The sequence below is a fragment of the Dufourea novaeangliae genome, unplaced genomic scaffold (genome assembly GCF_001272555.1).
Source record: "Dufourea novaeangliae isolate 0120121106 unplaced genomic scaffold, ASM127255v1 scaffold6, whole genome shotgun sequence".
NCBI lineage: Eukaryota > Metazoa > Arthropoda > Insecta > Hymenoptera > Halictidae > Dufourea > Dufourea novaeangliae.
Window position 1 is genome coordinate 1,532,242 of NW_015373900.1, and position 18,526 is coordinate 1,550,767.

The 18,526-nt window shown below is 38.0% G+C and overlaps 2 protein-coding genes across 2 annotated transcripts; one reads left to right on the top strand and one right to left on the bottom strand.

Moving 5' to 3' along the window:
• Window positions 1–417: 417 nt before the first annotated feature.
• On the bottom strand, window positions 418–8,346 carry LOC107193436 (proline-rich protein 4-like). The gene is made up of 3 exons (XM_015582879.1): window positions 8,248–8,346; window positions 1,695–1,950; window positions 418–848 (listed from the first exon to the last, which is right to left on the bottom strand). Exons 1-3 carry the CDS (start codon window positions 8,344–8,346, stop codon window positions 418–420), a joined length of 786 nt encoding a protein of 261 aa, XP_015438365.1.
• A 1,585-nt stretch (window positions 8,347–9,931) lies between these two features.
• On the top strand, window positions 9,932–14,592 carry LOC107193437 (chorion protein S38-like). Its single transcript, XM_015582880.1, has 4 exons — window positions 9,932–9,946; window positions 11,220–11,416; window positions 12,599–12,815; window positions 14,116–14,592. The coding sequence occupies exons 1-4, from the start codon at window positions 9,932–9,934 to the stop codon at window positions 14,590–14,592; spliced, it is 906 nt and encodes a 301-aa protein (XP_015438366.1).
• Window positions 14,593–18,526: the final 3,934 nt, after the last annotated feature.

Consider the following 18,526-nt stretch of genomic DNA (forward strand, 5'->3'; position numbering starts at 1 on the left):
ATAAATTTCAATAACTTCCGAAACCAAATGGTAGGAGGACCTTTCCCTAAGCGAGGGTACATCGACGTGGAAGCTCTGCTTCCCTAGGGAAAACAGTGCTGTAAGGAAAGAACCTCCTACCACTTTGTTTCGGAGTTACTGAAATTTCTGTCAAATTAACATTTCTTTTAATATTTCAGATCAATTTATCAACCGACACCCAGGTAGCACATAGCGTCTAATGACGCCTTGAAAACGGCTTAAAGACGCCTTAGACCTAAAACAGCCGTAAAATGGGCGTCATTAAGGCGTCATGTGCTATCTACATAGGATGCCCTTATCCCTACACTATTTTTCCCCCTAAAAAAAGTCGAGTTTGCACGGCGAGTGTACTATGGTATTATACAAAAGGGAAGCTGAAACGGTAGATCTGGATCGTCACCATTTGAACCAACCGTGTGACTTATGAGCGTGGACCGCGACTGGCACCGGATACGGTTTCGGCACGTGATATGGAACGGCCACGTGAACGGGATACGGTCGATCCACGTGGACAAGCTTCTCGTAGGGGACTGGGTAGGGTTTTGGTATCGGGACCGGAACGGCAACCGGTCGATCGACAGGAACGTGAACAGGTCTGTCGACTGGGACCGGTACAGGTCTGTCCACGTGGACCAGTTTCTCGACGTGTACGGGATACGGTTTCGGTACCGGGACAGCGACCGGAACGAGACGATCCACCGGGACCGGTACCGCCACGTGCTTGGTCACCGGAATCCCGACCGGAACCGGATGCGGAATTGGCTGCGGCACGACGGGCAACGGCAACGGATGCGGAAGAATATGCGGTACCGGAACTGGAACGGCGGCTGGAACAATGATTAACTTTTTAACCATTTTTTTTTGTCATTCGCAAATTATATTAAACGGTGACCAATGAAATATTTTTTCGTATTTTTGTGCACGTTAGATGACACACATTTTTTAACAATTGAGCAATCAACTATTTTTTAACATTTGGGCAGTAAACGTGTCGAAACAAAATTTGTAATTATGTTCAACACTGACTTCAACCGTAAGTTATGTGTTTCGGTAGCCTAATCTTGTCATAGCCTAATCCTGTCACTTGATCATCGGGGGCCTATTATGCCCCATCGCAGTGTCGTAGGCTACTTTCAGCTATGGGGTTCCATGGAATAAAACGGAGAAGACCGGAATATTTGAAAGAAATTTACATTTTTTAAACTATCATCGAGAATAAAGGGGCCAGAAGTATTTCAAATCTGAAATTAGTACGCTATAAGTATTTGTTTAATTACATTAACACGGAAAAACCGATCCCAAATTCACGTCATACGCCTCTGAACAATGTTCCAGCACAATTCTTACAAATCAAAGGTACCTTTAAGAATTGTGCTGGAACATTGTTCAGAGGCGTATGACGTCAATTTGGGATCGGTTTTTCCGTGTTAATATAATTAAACAAATACTTATAGCGTACTAATTTCAGATTTAAAATACTTCTGGCCCTTTTATTCTTGATGATAGTTTAAAAAATGTAAATTTCTTTCAAATATTCCGGTCTTCTGCGTTTTATTCCATGGAACCCCATAGCTGAAAGTAGCCTACGACACTGCGGTGGGGCACAATAGGCCCCCGTTGATCAAGTACTAATGATTTAATAATTGAAGCAGCTATATATGTATCATACTAACGGGCTGGGTGCACTATGCCTGCTGGATGCGGCGGTGCAACCGCTTCCAAATGTTCAGCCACCGGCGGTAGACCATCCGGAACATGTGACTCGTAAACAGGCGCTGGTTCCGGTGCCCCGTATATCTGTTCAGGTTGCAGACCGTACCCTAAATTCACCAGGCCTCTTTTGTCGTGCTTTTTAACCGCGATCGGGCTCTCCTTGTCGCGCCTCTCGACCGTGATTGCTGCACTGACTACCAAAAGCAGTGACAAAATCTGCAAATACACGTGGAGATTTTTAAAATGGTAACCATTCCAACGAATATTCCACAGAATCAGTAATATTCTGAGAAACATAGATCCCCGAAACACACAGTTTCATACGTGGAAACATCGATACAATTTTCAACACGGTTTCACAGCGTCCTGTAACGGCAAACGGCGGCCATCTTGAATTCAAGATGGCCGCCACTGCTCGGCGCCGATTACGGTTAATAATTCTCTTTTCTCATATTTATAAATACTCGATTGCGCAAAAAAGGCACTATTTACCGAATCATGTCCGAATCAGGCACAATAAATGCTTGACGAAGTTACCAAAAATCAATCGGAGAATGAACCAAGACGATTTACATTTCGAATTGTTATCGAAATCACACGAATATTGTTATCGAAACCAATACATGAACGAAACAAACAATGTTCCAAAATCGAATTATTAAAAGAATTGCACAGCAGCACGGAAGAAACATCCTCGGAAAGCTTGACTTTTTTTACCACTTTCACTGGCAGAAAAACCGACCGATAAATTTTTCGGTTCACGATGGAAACGATCCCACCACTGGTTCGATCTCTATTTCGTGAAGCTACGAAATACGTTATACACTGTCGCGAACACAATACTACTATTATTATTAAAAAAAAAAATGGATCGAAAGAAATAGTTATACCAAAAGTGACTTCATGATCGCGTGCGGGGGAGGCTCCCGAGATCCTAGTGGTCAGGGACGGCGCCGAACGAAAACTGCGTTCGATCGGTACTAGTGACCCCTATTAAGTATTTATAGGCCACGAAACTTACGGATGACACACGGGGACACAACGGGAGGGACGTTATCGTTTTTGAATGGACTTTCGCCTTTCCTGCCAAACCTGGGTGACGGCCAATACGCACGGTCACGATCGGTTTTCATTCGCCCCGTGACAGGATCACCTATGTATTTCATAGACCGGAACGAATGTGCATACATAAAGGAGCGTATTCATTTATTACGTGTCCTGGTATCGGTAACACCGTTGCGTATCATCGTATGGTATCGTATATACATTATACATTGAAAACAAAAAAAATGGAACTCACCGCGTTGGTGGGTGTCACAAATGTATAAAAATCAAAGACTAGAGATAATAGTTATTTTAAATATTCTTTGGAAAAAAGTCATTGAGTAGTAAAAATAATTTTTATTTAAATGGAAACCAGATATTAATGAATCTTGAAGAAATTTTTCTTTACCAATAACAATTATCGATGACGGAATTTTTTTTTGGTTTTAGAGATAACCATTATTGGTTACGGCAATTATATTGTTTACGAATATCCATCATCAATGACGCAAATTGTTTTTGGTTGCACGTAACCATTATCGTTACCTGCAACCATTATTGATGAGAGGAATTTTTTTCGGTTACGCGGTAACCAATATCAATGACGAGAGTTTTGTTTTCGTTACTTTCGATTATGCTCAATTTTTATTAATGTCATTTGTATTAACGTATCTATCAGTGACACAAAATGCATTACAGAATTTATATATTTTAAATGAAAATATAGATACGTTAATAAAAATTGACGATGGTCGAAAGTAACCGAAACAAAACCCTCGTTATGGATATTGGTGACTGCGTAACCAAAAGAACATTCCCCAGATAGCACATGACGCCTTAAAGACGCCTATTTTACGGTTATTTTAGGTATAAGGCGTCTTTAAGCCGTCTTCAAGGCGTCATGTGCTATCTGGGTCCTGTCGTCAATAATGGTTATCGATAACCAAAATGAAATTCTCGTCATCGATAATGGTTACATGGAACCAAAAATAATTTCCATCATTGATAATGGTTATTAGTAACAAAAAAAAAATGTTAATTATTTATAATGGTTATTCGTAACCAAAATCATTCACACAAAGATATGAACCCTTATACCGCCACATTTTAAATAGTGATTATAACATTTAGAGTCTCTGATAAAAACAAAGAAATATACAGTGACTGCTTCCCTTGAGAAGAATTGCACGCAGAACAAAATCTAGATTGCCAGATACGAGAGTGGTACTGGCCGATTATTGTTACGAAGAAAGGGAAACTAGAATGGCAAGATAACTATGTACAGAAAATAGTATGAAAAATATATCTGCAATAATGTATAACAAAACTAAATTGCAATGGTTATAATATAGCTAATCACAAGAAGTGTAGTTTTACTTAAATATTTATTTTTTTTTTTATTCAGATTCTTCGAGAATATTCCATATTCCATAATCTACACGGCGCATGTAAGGTAATTAATAAAAAATATTGACAGTGATTCACAACGATGATGAACGATACGAGGATACGCAACAAGTGGATACGCACCTTTATACCGGGTGCAGCGGACAATAATATCACCCGTTCGACAATTACATGTCGCCCGTCGGCGTCTTCGAGATCGGAAACGGTGAAAATTATTGTCTACGTGATGATTCAAACCAATAAGATCGTTCGACGTTCGTGACACGCGTCGATAGAAGGCCTAGTTCTATGCGGCCGTTTCGATGGGTCTCGTTATACATTTTCCTCTTCTTTCACCGCCTTGGCGGAAGTATGACGAGAGTGGACTGAGGAATACTAATACATATCGTTTGCGTAAGCGAAATACGGGAATTTTTGTCGAAGTGACTACTCGGAAAATTTTGTTGCAACGATCCTCCATGTTTTACTGATTGCATTGTTCAATACCTAAACATTTTTGCACTTTTCAATAAGCGTTTCTGATAAACCTTTATGAGCTGAATACGAATCTGCAACCCGTTTTTTCCCAGCACGCGTAGTTTATGAAAAAATCAATTTAAAGAAGATTGCAAATTTTCAACTTTGGAACTGTGTTGTGCTTTTATAGTAATAGTTATGCAATTTCTTTTGACAGGAAATAATTCTCTGGACTCTTCCGAACAAAGTGATATAAATTATTATTATATTATAGACATCTAAATACGTTTAAATAATGTTTAAAGTGAAAAGGATACCGAATACCCACCACTTTTTGCTGATATTCTTTAATTTATTTTAAAAACTAAAAGTCTAGGAGAAAATCTAACATACGATAGAGCAGACTTTTCTGCGCAGGAAAGTGTCAAGGCAAGATACAAAATCTGTGTTGTTTTAAATAAGGAAGCGAAATAGTTCAGCAAAACACGCGGCGCCGACAGTGGTACTCAATGACAGATTTCAGGACCTTTAGTTTTTGAAATAAATTAAAGAATATCAGCGAAAAGTGGTGCCATTTCGGTGTCCTTTTCACTTTAAACATTATTTAAACGTATTTAGATGTCTATAATATAATAATAATATATATCATTTTGTTCGGAAGAGTGCAGAGAATTATTTTGTGTCAAAAGAAATTGCATGACTATCACTGTAAATGCCCAACACAGTTCCAAAGTTGAAAATTTGCAATTTTCTTTAAAATTGATTTTTTCAAAAACTGGACGTGCTGCAAAGAAACGGTTTGCAGATTCGTATTCAGTTCATGAAGATCTATCAAAAACGCTCATTCGAGGTTACAAAAACGAAAAAAACTTCAAATTTGTTGAACACTGTAATAGGCCTGAAAACACTTTAGCCTTCCTAAAAGAAATCAATTTTCTACATCGCATCTAGACTCAAAAGTATAAAAATAGCAGTAACGTATATGTAATCAAATATATGTAACGTAGTCCTAAGTCGCTAATGACCCACAAGAGGTTGATGCGACAATAAATAAACAAATTAAAAAAAAAAAAAAGAAAAACTGTTATAGGCCCAAAATTGGATATTCGTCGGCAAATGGTCATAACTTTTTCGACGTGGGCCCAGTTTTAGGAATTTGTCGGCAAAAAAAGTGACTACATATATCCCAACTAACTCCCAACTGTTGGATACCGTTGGTCAACCATAAATGCTCCTAGGTAGTCTAGGATGACGATAATTCGGTAGGTGGTACTTACCCAGGTAGCACATGACGCCTTGAAGACGGTTTGAAGGGGCTTTAGACCTAAAATAGGCGTAATATGGGCGTCTGCAAGGCGTCGTGTGCTATCTGGATAGTAAATGGGTCTTTTACTCTAGACCCTTATTCGAGGTTCCTATTCGATTCATTTCGACCACGTCGTTTTCAAGCTCTGACTCTCATAATTTCGTCGGTGTTACAGAGATCGTTCGGTACACATCACGTTCGACCCCGCGGTGTTATGGAATCGAACCGATCTCGCGGCGAGCAACGAATGAATAATGAATGCCGTGTGACGGTCTCGCGGCATTAGAAGTGGCTCGCGTACGTATTAGAAAATGAAAGTTAGGAAAGTTCGCGGATGCGACTGACGCGGAAACCGAGCGAAATGGTCTACGGGTGCAAGAAAAGTCGTCGCCGTGGGGGGCCGGTTTCGCGTGTACTGATCTCGTTAGACGACAACACAGGCCTCCAATCGTGACGCCCGGCGGACCCGATAGAATGCGACACGATCGAAATCCAGGGATCGTGATCGTGACACGAATCGGCGTCTAGACCCAGACTAGAGGTATCTGGGTCTGTGTTAATTGAAATTATTATACAAAGGGCAAAATATCTATTTACTGCCACCTACCGAATTACTGTCATCCTAGACTGTTTAATTTAAAATAACAAATAAACGTTATGAAGTTATTGGGAAAATTGGTGGAGGCGTGGCTTACAAGGGAAGTTCGGTGACCCGATAATTCCGATTTTTTTTTAAACATTGCTGGTTTGTAGGGGACTGCAAGAGAAGTATAGCGCAATTTTTGTTTTTAGCCCAATTTCAGTTCTTCAGGGTGTAAACATCCCTTGAAGGTAGGTAGGTGTTTCCATATTTCTCTGTATATCTTTAAAACTATCGTAGATATAAAGAAATGGTTATAAAAAAATTGAATGGTTTTTTATCCTCTATAAAACGATGTAATTAAATTGATAAAAATTCTTTGTTTAAATTAAAACATACCCCCCACTTTTATTATTTATCAATTCAATTACAAAATTTTTGCGCAATATTTAATATTGCATATAATTTTAAACATGACCAACAGCCTCTATTAACACTTTGATTGCCACGTCACCTAAATATGGGTGACACGTACAGTGAAAAGTGTCTGGATTATTTAAACACTGTTATAAAATGTTTGCATGAAATTAATATCCCAGTATAAACTCAAATATTTTCGACAATTTATGACTTAAAAAACGAAATAAAGTGTGTCTGGCTACGTACAGCCTTTTTCACTGTGGCAGTCGATGCGTTAATATTTTTGCCCCCCCCCTCCCCCCTTCGTTCCTGACTGATAAACTGGCTACGCCCATGCTTATATACCATTTACATAGTTAGAGGAAATTGATCTTTCGAAGTTTCAATAGAAGAAAATAGACTTCTTTATTTTAGAGACTAGAACACGTTATCCTTCGGTTTAGTATACACCTTCAAAACACTTTGTCGTGATCCGCGTCATACTTTTTCAACTATAACTATAAGTATTCCTATTGGAAGAACCGGAGAGGTCGGTAAATGCATAATTAAATCGAAAATGAAACACGAGCGAGCCCACCTCGCGACAAATCGAACCCCCTGTTGCGTATTTGTTCGATTAAACCACGAATAAAATAATACCACGAAAAAATTCAGGTGTTGGTTGATTGGATTCTGTGATCATTTTTAATGTGAACAAAATTAATTTCCGAAGGACACATGAATTTTGGAATATTTTATCATTGGTCCTTTAATGGGAATATCATCCTTACAAGAGCTCGTCGCTAGAAATAAATTGAACGTTAAGGTAACGATATCTGCAAGCATTAATTTTTGTTTGCAATATATATGATCCGTTCCAAGTGACTAACTCCACTTTTTGAATTTTTCAAATTCTAGTGTCAAAGCATTCGAATACTGCTTAACTTTTTATATTTAAAATAAATCTCTACTTATTACTTTTCTTTTTATTTAATCACTTTGGCAAATGAACGGCTCGTATAACAATCTAAAATAGGTTACTTCACTCGTAATAATAAATTTGTGGTAACGAAAACCTATACGTGATATTAAATAATATTTCATTTTTTTTTTTGTAACCCGCGACCAATTGCTGAAAAACACAGTTGTTTAATAAAGTATACTATCGATTACAAAATGGATTATGGAATTCTACAAGTTCAATTCGCTTCCGGTAAAGTTCTCGATACAAGAATTTCACCGAATAATTCATGAGACTTCGAGATATGATCGACATTGTTGCATAAAGAAATTCCCTTGGTAGGCGTCCGAGAACACGAACTTGTTGGAAACCGGTCACAACAGATGTATGAATATATGTATTTTCTTTGAGCTCGACCAATCGATGTATGACCTTTTCCCTGTTCTCCAACATGTGCATTATGTCTTTTATTATTCTGAAGACTATGACGATCCTTCGTTCTGAAATAAAAAATGGATGATCGACGTTAACAGACCACGAGTATCGTTTGAATAGCTACCAAATCGCGGGAGTATTCATTTACTAACATAACCTATTTTGCTTCGGATGATATTTACAATTAGGGGTATCGGAATGTGATATCATTTTTTTCTTAATAATCTCTCTTGCGAATCTTGAAATACATATAAAAGTATATAAAGTAGCCCCATCATTTTCAAAAACTCTTTGTCTAATCTTTCGACCTTTCGAAACCTTTTCGATTTTTTTAAAGGGGTGAGCATATTTATAGATTATGCATATCTATGGTGTAGAATACACGGGAGAAATATTATTTCTTAATCTCAAAGGTGAAAGGAGTAGTACTCGCTACAAAAATGCAAGAAGTGGCCTGTTAAGGACTAGCATAATCCCCATCGTTTTCGATAACCCTTTTCATAGGTTATGTTAGTCTATAAGAACCTTAAATTAAACTCACACGAAGTTAGCTTAGAAAGTTAAAAAGACATACCTACATCATAACTTTTTATTTTTAAGTTTAACTAACTCACTAACCGAACCACCCTGATAACAAGTTGTGTGCAAGTTTCGAGCAGATTGCCAGCAAATAATGACAAAATTTGTCTAAAAAACGATAGCCATCTCTATCCGCATTTGACTTGTGTCTTGCAGGCAAAATATAAAGCAAATGGGCAGCAAATTAGCAGCAAGTCTTGCAATACTAGACTATGTTGCAGGCCTTGCTGTTAATCTGCTGCTAATCTGCGTGCAAGTTGTTTATAGCAGATCTTGTATCAAATCTCTAACCCAGCTGAATACATAAAACTAGCAACAGGCATTGGACAAAATTTAGCTTTGCAGGTTTGACTAATTAGGCATTTAGATTTGAAAACGATGCATTTCTTTTTCAATGTTTCAGGAATTTCTAAGGAAATAACATATAATAAGATGTATATGTTGAATTTTTAATAAACAGTAAATCTGCATATACCAAACAATTTTATAAATTTCCCTCTTATTTAACAGGTCAAAGGTATGTAAGCCCTTAATTTATCAAACGTTGTGTAATTCCAATTTTTATATAATAATGTAATATTTCTTTTTGAATGAGTAGACACTTGGCAAACAATTATTTAATTTCACAAACTCTTTAAAAATCAGGATGACGATCTCAGATACTACTACTGTACACTAATCCTTCTACCTTCACAAAGAAACTCAAGTCACTTGGTCCAATTTTGAAAGAGTTGTTCTGTTTTAAGGGGTCTTTGAATACTTTTTTGACCCACTGTATGCACCATGTACGGCGGCGAGCACTGTGAACCAGATTCGTTCCCCGAGCACTTTCTTCACCGGAAACGTTAACCTGGCCAATTGACAAGGCCAAGTTCCTGGATCCAGTGCAAAGACGGGAACCTGACCTGGACCGACACTATCCCCCAGATTCTTCGTCGATCTGTCCGCCTATGGAATCGTAGATCGAACATATATAAAGCTACCGTTTTCACGATCCAACGAACACTTCCTCCACAAACGAGAGTGAACAATGTCCGTGATTCCGGTAAGAAACGCAGGAAAACCGTTCCACGCAACTGAAAAACAAAAATCGCCTCCTCTTGGTGAAGTGATTTACATATATACACATTCGTTGTGGGAATTTAAAAAAATTTTCTTTACACTCGTTTGTTTTAATTACCAGCAATTATCGTTACTTACGTAAAAACGTATAAATTATCATCTCACACATATTTTTGGATCTTCTGGGCATGAAAATTTCTTCTATTCCGCGTGCTTTTAATGTTAATGCTTTACTGAACGATTGCCCATTAACAGACTTTTAAATTTCAGCTTTATTAATTTACTCTTGCAAGGAAACAACCCCAACTGTCCGACTTCGATTTTAACGGGGCTTTGTAAGTATACAAATTCCTAATGATACATGTGAAATATTAGGTGTAAATACTCGGTAATTTTAAAGATATAAACAATTAAGGTTACGTTCCTTGTACTATGAATATCAGTCAAACTTATGGAAGTACAGTGGACTCTAACTATATTGCCATGATCGGGACTGCAGGGGAGTAAAATGGCAATGAGTTCAGCGCCCCCTCCATGCTAAGTTCTATCGTCATAGCCTTAGCCTCAGCGCCTGCGCAAAGGCTGGATCGTGCTGGTGCGCCGGCGTACGTAACGTGGTGGGAGAGCGAATTTGTGTGCTCGAAAGTACGAGTGAAGGGGAAGTGCCTCGCGTGGCAATATGTTTAGTGGCAATACAGTTAGTGTCCACTGTATAAGGTTGTTTGACTGATAAATCGTAGGTCCTGGGATCGACTACCGTTCACCGAAATATTTTTGTTTCACTTTGCTGACGTAATTTCGATAACTTTGACTTATATTCGGTATATCTTGAAGGTTCATAACTTTAATTATTTATATAATTAGAATTATCGAGTGTCTACACCTAATATTCCACACACATCATTAGGAACCTGTATACTTACAAAACTCCGTTAAAATCAAAGTCGGCCAGTTGGTGTCCTTCCCTTGTGAAATCAAGGTTAAACTAGGAATTGTTAATCTATTAATAATTTTACTACCTTAATAATAATTTTTACTACCGTGATACTGAACTGTTTAATAAGAGTTCCAAGGCTGTTGATCGTTAGATTTTCTAACCTTATTCAATAACATCCGATAGGTAATATTGTCAAAGAATAAATACACTTGAACGCGTGAGATGTATTCGGTATACAGGGTGGTTTAATATTAAAGGAAACATAAAATTTAATGATTACCGTAAATTTCGGGTGAATTTCAGATACATTTGATTTTAGCTGTTCCTGATAATTTTCGTCTGTTCCGCGCTCGCCGCGGAATCAAGCGAAACCAAGCCAAGTAAACGTGGTATACTCGATACCGGCGGATGGATCGGTATACCGAATCCCCATGGTTACGGGCACGGACTCCCGTGGGCGGCCGATCACGGCTGGAAAGGACTGAAGTATCCTGCTTTCGATCTGGCCCATGGAGGGTAACGTTAACGCAAATTTTCTTCACCTAACCCTTTCGTTCAACCTTTTCTTAAGGGGTTCCCCTAATGTGATGGATAAAAAAAAATTGGTTTTTTCTTTTTTACATTTTCTCACGGCTTAATATTTCGAAACCATAATCCCAAAAGGATTTCGCCCGATTCGAAATCATAGGGAAGTTGAAAGGGAATGACCTGAATAGAGTAATTTCACACAACAGACACCATTTTGAAAAACAAAGTTGACCTTCAAATCTGGTATACGCCTCCTCTTATAAAGGAGTTCTGTAAATCACATGATGTCCCCCTGGATACCGTGTAACATCTGTAGAAATAATGTTTAATTGACGAAAGTGTCAGGCATTGTTACGAATACAATAGAGACTTACAAAACTGTAATTTCTGTCAAATATTTCAAGAGAGTTTATTGATTAAAAATATGACAAATTGGGTTTTATTATGTATAATAACATTATAATGGCAATTAATAGACAGGGTGAGTCAATAAGAACTACTATCTAAAATAACTCGTTACATACCTAAGGATTATATCAGAAAACATTTTAGTGAATCATATAGCATTTTAAGGGATGCATAGGAAGGATACAATTTGATTTCATTATATCTTATTTTGTTTTAGATATCAAAGTCAATGCATCTTTTTTTAAGACTACGTTGTTGCCAATAGAAACACGAATTCGACGACCTATAGCATGATGGGATTAAAAAAAAAAGATGCATCGACCTTGATAAAATTCAAGGTCACCTAAAAGAAATAAGATATAATAAAATCAAATTGTATTCATCCGATGCGTCCCTTAAAATGTTACATAATTCATTAAAACATTATTTAATACTACTAACAGATATTGAGTTATTTTAGATAATACTTCTTATTGACTCACCCTATATGTAACTGTGATAAAAGTAAAAAAGTTATGAACTAATGAGACACGGCATTAGACGGTACAAAATGTGAAAATGTTCGTGCAAATAATTCATAAATTATGTAATATACATAAAAATACAACAAAATATTCGTTTAATAATTTTTAAATAATTTAGGAATGAAAGGGTTAGATTGCTACCCTGGAACGGAATAAAATCAACGATCGTAAAAAAATTAAAAGATGTAAATCGACTGATTTATAATTAATTCGATCAATAATGTTTGTGTTTGTTTAGATTGTACGGCGGTTTAGCGTATGGTAGAGCACCATCCATTCCTCTAAAGGCAGTTCCAGTGTACATAACGAAGCACGTGGTCGTGGAGAAGCCAGTTCCGGTCCCGGAGCCGGTTATCATCGAGAAACCGTACCACGTGCCGGTGGAGAAGGTGATCCATGTCCCGATCGAGAAAATCATTCATAAACCATTTCCGGTTCCGTATCCCGTACCCGAGGTAAGGGCATATTTCCTTTTCTTCCTAACGTTTTTTTCTCTTCTAATTCGATTTCTCGAACAAATATCGCGGTGGAAGTAATATAAATCACATGAACGAGTAACATAATATGTAATATCCGCGAGAATAAGAAGGTAAACGCATGAATGAACGAAATGACATAAGAGATTTTGTTCATCATTAAAATCGAATTTTAAATGATAATAATATTAATAAATATTTGGCGCATGAAAATTAGACATTTTAATATCTATACATTTTTATAGCTTTATAGATTTCAATTTAAAAAATTGGAAAAATGTAATTAATTAAATTAAAAAGAAAAAATATAGATTTTATCAGTGAATGAACGATATATTAGGTAAATGAACATTTCCAACCAGTAGAGCGAAAATTGTTTGAATATGAAACAAGGAATTGGAAAAAAAAAATCAATATTACTGTTTTAATAAAATGATACAATGTTTTTATTGTTGGCATGAGTATTGATAGCAATTTCATTGCTTCTTGTCTCGCGGATCACACGTAATGGATAAAAGATGCTAACCAAGCTAGACATTTGCCACTAAAATATGTCACGAATTATTAACTTTTTCACATAATACCATAATACTTTATTACACAGCATGTTTAGAAGAATCGATTTATGTAAAAAAAAAAAGTATTTTTATTTCATAGTCTTTCAATATCATTAATAACAGAACATAATTAACTTTGAGAACGCAGAAGATAAAACTTACGAAAAAACTGTTACTGCTAACTAATAGCCCTCTTCATGTTAAAAAACTTCTGTGCATACGTTTTTCTGATATTTCTAAAAATAACGGAGATAATTAACATAACCATAAAATGCGTATATCCAGCCCACCCTATATATAGCTGCGTCGCGCAACTGAACGGCCGAGTGGTGGGAAAAGAGCACGGGTAACTGCTCACCGATTCTCACACGGTTCCTACACGGTTCCTGGAAGTTTAGCCCTCTACAGCCCCGACTCGTGCGGGAATCGAATGTCTACTGTTCATCAAATCACAGACGAGGTATAGGAGCAGACATTTCATCCAATGTATTTTTGCGGCCCACATTTCTGGGGTTACGTATCCCTTTTCCATTTTAGTGTCACTACCCACCGCAGATTTACCGTTCTCAAAACGAAGAGTTCGCTAAAATCGTAGGCTTTTTAATGTGTCGGTTTAGGTGGGCCACCAACTCCCATAAAATGAAATGTCTACTCCTATACCTCGTCTGTGATCAAACGTTCTTGTATTCTACTAGGTTTCCTCTTTCTGTCTCTCTCTCTAGGCCGTCCCGATACCGATAGAACGGCCGGTGCCAATACCGGTGAAGCATCCTGTCGCAGTGCCTGTGCACCAACCCTATCCGGTTCCGGTGAAGCAGGCGTTCCCAGTACCAGTCCCGGTGCCCGTTCCGTTCCCAGTCCAACCACCTATCGCCCTCTATGGGCCGGGTCCGATAGCTGTCGGTGGTGTTTACGGTCGTGGAGGTTATGGCGGTGGTCACTTTTATCCGGCGGCCATTCACGGCGCACCGTTTCACGGACACCTGTTGCATGGTGGTATAGGCGGTGGTTTCGGCCACGGATATGGTCACGGATTCGGTCACGAGTTACACGGTCATGGATACGGTGGTCACGGATTCGGGCACGGTGGCCATGTACCGTACGCCCACGGTTACGGGTATCCCCACTTGTCGCACGTCCATGTCCACGATCATGGTCATGGTCACGGGCATGATCACAAAAAACGCAGCAAGGATTGACAGGTGAGAATCGACGGCCAGGGATTGTTCCAGCGATCCAGTGAATTAAGAACACAGTGAACAATATGAACTGAAAACCCGTTGCCTTGTGGTTAGACATTTATACAGGGTGTAACACAAATGTGGGAGGACCTGAAAGTGGGAGACTCGTGAGGTGATTTGGAACAAGTTTTTCCTTTACGAAAATGTTATCCGAAGCTTAGTTAACGAGATATTAACGAAAAACCCCGACCAATCAGAGCGCGAGTCTGCCGGCCGAGTTCCCGCGGTAACGTCGGCTTCCGATCACAGCGCGTGGCCAACGTTACCGCGGGAACTCGGCCGGCAAACTCACGCTCTGATTGGTCGGGGTTTTTCGTTAATATCTCGTTAACAAAGCCTCGGATAACATTTTTGCTAAGGAAAAACTTGTTCCAAATCATCTCACGAGTCTCTCATTTCCGAGTCGTCTAACATTTTTGTTACACCCTGTATACATGTAGTAAACGCCAAATAAGACTATAACTGTTTCGCGCATCTGGAATGAGCACGAGAGGTCTGTCGAACCCTCGATTCACCTCCTTTGGTGCTTTCTGTAACGTCGGCGATAGGATTTGTCATACACCGGGTGACATAATAAAGTATTTCTCAAGACATGAATACTTACGAAATGGCACGTTTATACTTCACAGACACTCGATGTATGATGCTACACGAGGCATAGTGATACTCAATTTTTAACTAACCGAAAGAAATATACGCAAACAAAACCGAAATTCGTCATTTCGCAGTTATGGTCTTATTTGGCGTCAAGTATAAAAACCATGTTTGTGTACGTAAACAGTAGCCGTTGCCTTGTGGTTAGACCGTACATTTTACGCATTTATATACATAAATACTATACCTCATCGAGGCGAGTCAGTGAATTATAAACAAAAGGATGTGTGATGTAGGGATGTTCGATTTCGATTTTGGAATGCAGAATAACGAAGTGGAGATGTAATCGTGGTGTATACCGTCAGAACCCAGACAGCACATGACGCTTTGAAGACGGCTTAAAGGCGCCTTAGACCTAAAACAGCCGTAAAATAGGCGTCTTTAAAGCATCATGTGCTATCTGGGAAAAGTGATTCTTCGCGAAGAAAAATAAATTGATGATCTGCAAAGAATTTTCTTTGCGAATCAGGCCTTTGTTTTTTTGAGGAATTAGTTTGAAAATTTTCATTGGGTACATGCACATTGTAGTTATTGTTGTACGAATACTCATGTGTCTCAGATAAATTTTTAATAGCGATTTTTTTGGAAAGTAAGTTTTGAACGGAAAGAATTTATTCTGCACTTCTTTTTACTTATTCTTTTACGAAGATTCAACAGACATCGGTTCATGTACAAGGGATAAATAATGAGTCACCTACGGGAAATACAGATGGATTGATCGTTTTATGCGGCTGGATTAGAAATTTCCACCCTGAACAATAATCGGTTGGAATTCAACGGGAATAAGGTTGGACACTTTTTAAGTTTTGTGTCGATCTGGATAATATGGATATGCTGTAATTGGTGCAATGTATGAGAATTGTAAAAGATAGTCTTGTAATATTATTCTAACAACTCATACGGACTTTCATAAGACAATCCAAATAGCACATGACGTCTTAAAGACAGCTTAAAGCCGCCTCAGACCTAAAATAGCCGTAAAATGGACGTCTTCCAGGCGTCATATGCTATCTGGGAACTGATATCTAATTTGAGAGATTGTATCGACATCTACCAGGCATAAATGCAATTACCATTGCAATTTTTAAGATACATTATTGAGGAATGAAAAATAAATCCTATTTTACCCAAATGTCAGATGGATAATTAGATAACATTGGAAATGTCAGTATCGAACACTGTTTCATAAGAATTCACAGTTGGTTGTAACAAGAATGCAAAAAATACCACAGAACTTAACAATCGTTTTTCTTGTATAATATATTCGATTGTGAAATGGTAACAAGTAATTTGGTAATAAGTAATAAGTAATAATAATAATAATTTGGTAAGGTAATAATAATAATAGACAGAGTCTCTTATTATTTACGAGATGTACATTATTTCTTTGCAACTTCGCTTTTAGAGTAAAGTCTGTGCCACGAAAGTGACGTATATCGTAAGACAACGGGTTAATTAATCAGACCTAAAATAGTCGTAAGATGGGCGTCTTCAAGGCGTCATGTGCTATCTGGATTCCTTGAGTTTTTGATGGAATGAATAAGGATTAATACTTTATGATTAAAAATCGACAGTAACGAATCGTTTTTATCATATCATTTTAATCGTTCGAATGACACATTTACTGTGTCTGTCGTGTGTAAAAAGGACGCTTTTAATTTTCTAGTAATACCATTAACGATAATTCGGTAACGTTAACACTGAAACTGTAACAGCAACAATAATTAATTCTTAATTAAGAAAAATACTTTGTAACCGATTGATTGTTAAACCTAGAAGTAGTCCAAGTGCAAAGAGTTAACGAACCGTGTTTGGTTGATAGTGAAAGTACGGTTGACAACTGTTGTTGTGTACAGTAGACTCGCGTTAAAGTACCGGTGCAGGGCTCTCGAGGCGGGTTTTTCCTGGAAATACTACTTCAACGTGAGCCAATGGGCACGCAGGATCATGTGGCCGTTCGGTCGATCCACCAATTGGATCAGAACTTTGGTTACAGATGGCGACCAATAGTGGGCTGCGCACACGTGTATAATGCGTGTGAGTTGGGGCGTTCCTACCGCTACTTTAACGTGAGTCTACTGTATTTATGAGTAACCTCTACATATGTTAAGTTTTACGTGTACCATAATTTTGTTTGAAAATGTTAAATATATACACATGTTTGACATGTAAAATAGGATGTTAAAACCTGACCCTGTATATTTTGAACTGTCATTTTATAAAGTACAACAGCACGTATAAAACCCAGATAACACATGACGCTCAATGACGCCTTGAAGACGGTTTACAGACGCCTTAGACATAAAATAGCCGTAAAATGAGCGTCTTCAAGGCGTCATGTGCTATTTGGGAATACATATACGTACGAGGAATAAGCACTAACGAGGTATAGGAGTAGACCCAACATCCAATGTATTTCTGCAGCCCTCTTTTCTGGAGCGTCGACGCCCCATTACCATTTTAGTGTCACTACCCACCGTTTTTATAACGTGGATTCACGTTTCTCATAACGCAGAGGTCACTAAAATCACAGACCTTTTAAAGTGCTGGTACTACAGGTTAGGTAGGCTGCCAAGTCCCGAAAAGTGACAAGTCTACACCGAAAAATAGTTAGCGCCGAATATTAGCGTTTCTTAACAATTTATATCGTAAAAAATTACTCCCAATTTGCTCCCTCGGAATCTAAAATTGCTCCCATCGCACCGTTTATGTTTAATAAGATATTCTTATATCGTAAATGAAGAAGCAAAAATTTGTTGTTTGCAAAATATGTAGTAGTATGTACATGCTCTTTTTACACAAATATTATGGTACCAAAAAATTGCTCCTGATCTGTTTTATAATAATTAATAGTCAGATATCTCAATAACAACTTATTAACGAGGAGCAATTGAAATAATATTGTTGCACACAGATTAGGTACACATCATACGGTGGGCATTCGTTTATTGTAGCCTTCGGGGCTGTCGAAAGTCAGAATTCCATTTTTGCTAAGGAAAAAGTGGTTTCAAATCATTCCAACAACCCCACATTTCCTGGAAGAGAGACATTTTTGAGACACCCTGTATATGTCTATGACACATACATCCGATTTCATTCTTTGCCGGTATTGTCGGGTAATGATACCGACTAGGTATAGGATAGACCTATCATCTTATGGGACTTCGTGTCTCATGTTCTGAAATACCGATAGTGTAAAAAGTCAGGGATTTTCTGCTGCCCTCTGCATTATGAGAAC

Excerpts from the sequence above, each read along its gene's own strand:
- LOC107193436 (XM_015582879.1), bottom strand. The coding sequence starts at position 8,346 with ATGCACATGTTGGAGAACAGGGAAAAGGTCATACATCGATTGGTCGAG. Across the intron at positions 1,951-8,247 it reads TTGTGACCGGTTTCCAACAA|ATTTTGTCACTGCTTTTGGT; the intron begins GTTCGTGTTCTC and ends GTGTATTTGCAG. Across the intron at positions 849-1,694 it reads AGGCATAGTGCACCCAGCCC|CCGCCGTTCCAGTTCCGGTA; the intron begins GTTAGTATGATA and ends TCATTGTTCCAG.
- LOC107193437 (XM_015582880.1), top strand. Across the intron at positions 11,417-12,598 it reads TTCGATCTGGCCCATGGAGG|ATTGTACGGCGGTTTAGCGT; the intron begins GTAACGTTAACG and ends GTGTTTGTTTAG. Across the intron at positions 12,816-14,115 it reads TTCCGTATCCCGTACCCGAG|GCCGTCCCGATACCGATAGA; the intron begins GTAAGGGCATAT and ends CTCTCTCTCTAG.